Here is a 624-nt window from a genome sequence, read left to right on the forward strand (position 1 = left end):
AATGGCGACGGCCCGCGCGGACCCCGAGCTCTCTGGATATTCAAAGATAAGCCACACCTGGCGCTGGAACTGGTTGCGGGGCAGGGGTTTCTCCTCTTCTTTAATGAAGCCCTCGTCCTCCCGGAAGCGCTCCATGGCCTCGTCCCCCAGCTGGTAGAAGCGAATTTCGTCGGCGAACACGTCCAAGGAGACGTTGACGGGCCTGCGCAGCCGGCCCCCCGACTGGTAGTAGTAAAGGATGCCGTCGAAGCTGGGCCGGTTGCGGTCGAAGAAGTACTCGTTGCGCAGGGGGTCGAAGTAGCGCAGGCGCCTGGCGGGGTCCCCCAGGAGGGTGTTGGGGAACTGCGCCAGGGTGCCCAGCTGCGTCTCAAAGCGCAGCCCCGAGATGTTGATGAGGATGCGCTGGTGGTGAAGGGCCGCCGCGCTTGGCACCGGATCCTCCGCCGCGCCCTGGGCGGGGTCGCCTTCTCCCTCCTCGTCCCCCGTCGGAACCTGTCCAGGCTGCGGCTGCTCCGGGGGCAACCGTGGCCAAGGCCGCCCTCCCGGCTCCGCGCTCCCGGGCGCGCTGCATCCCCTGGGCGCCGGCCCTTTGGGTCCATCGCAGAGCGCAGCCGTCGAGGGGCA

General features: G+C 68.3%; 1 protein-coding gene across 1 annotated transcript in view; it reads right to left on the reverse strand.

Moving 5' to 3' along the window:
- KCNA5 (potassium voltage-gated channel subfamily A member 5) overlaps positions 1 to 621 on the reverse strand; it is a gene marked incomplete at its 5' end in the record, with an annotated part of 22,379 nt that extends 21,758 nt beyond the window's left edge. The window contains one exon of the mRNA XM_015559944.1: positions 58 to 621. Within this exon, the coding sequence (XP_015415430.1) occupies positions 58 to 621 (564 nt within the window). The remainder of the gene's footprint in view (positions 1 to 57) is intronic.
- Positions 622 to 624: the final 3 nt, after the last annotated feature.

The sequence above is a fragment of the Myotis davidii genome, unplaced genomic scaffold (genome assembly GCF_000327345.1).
Source record: "Myotis davidii unplaced genomic scaffold, ASM32734v1 scaffold13, whole genome shotgun sequence".
Lineage (NCBI taxonomy): Eukaryota > Metazoa > Chordata > Mammalia > Chiroptera > Vespertilionidae > Myotis > Myotis davidii.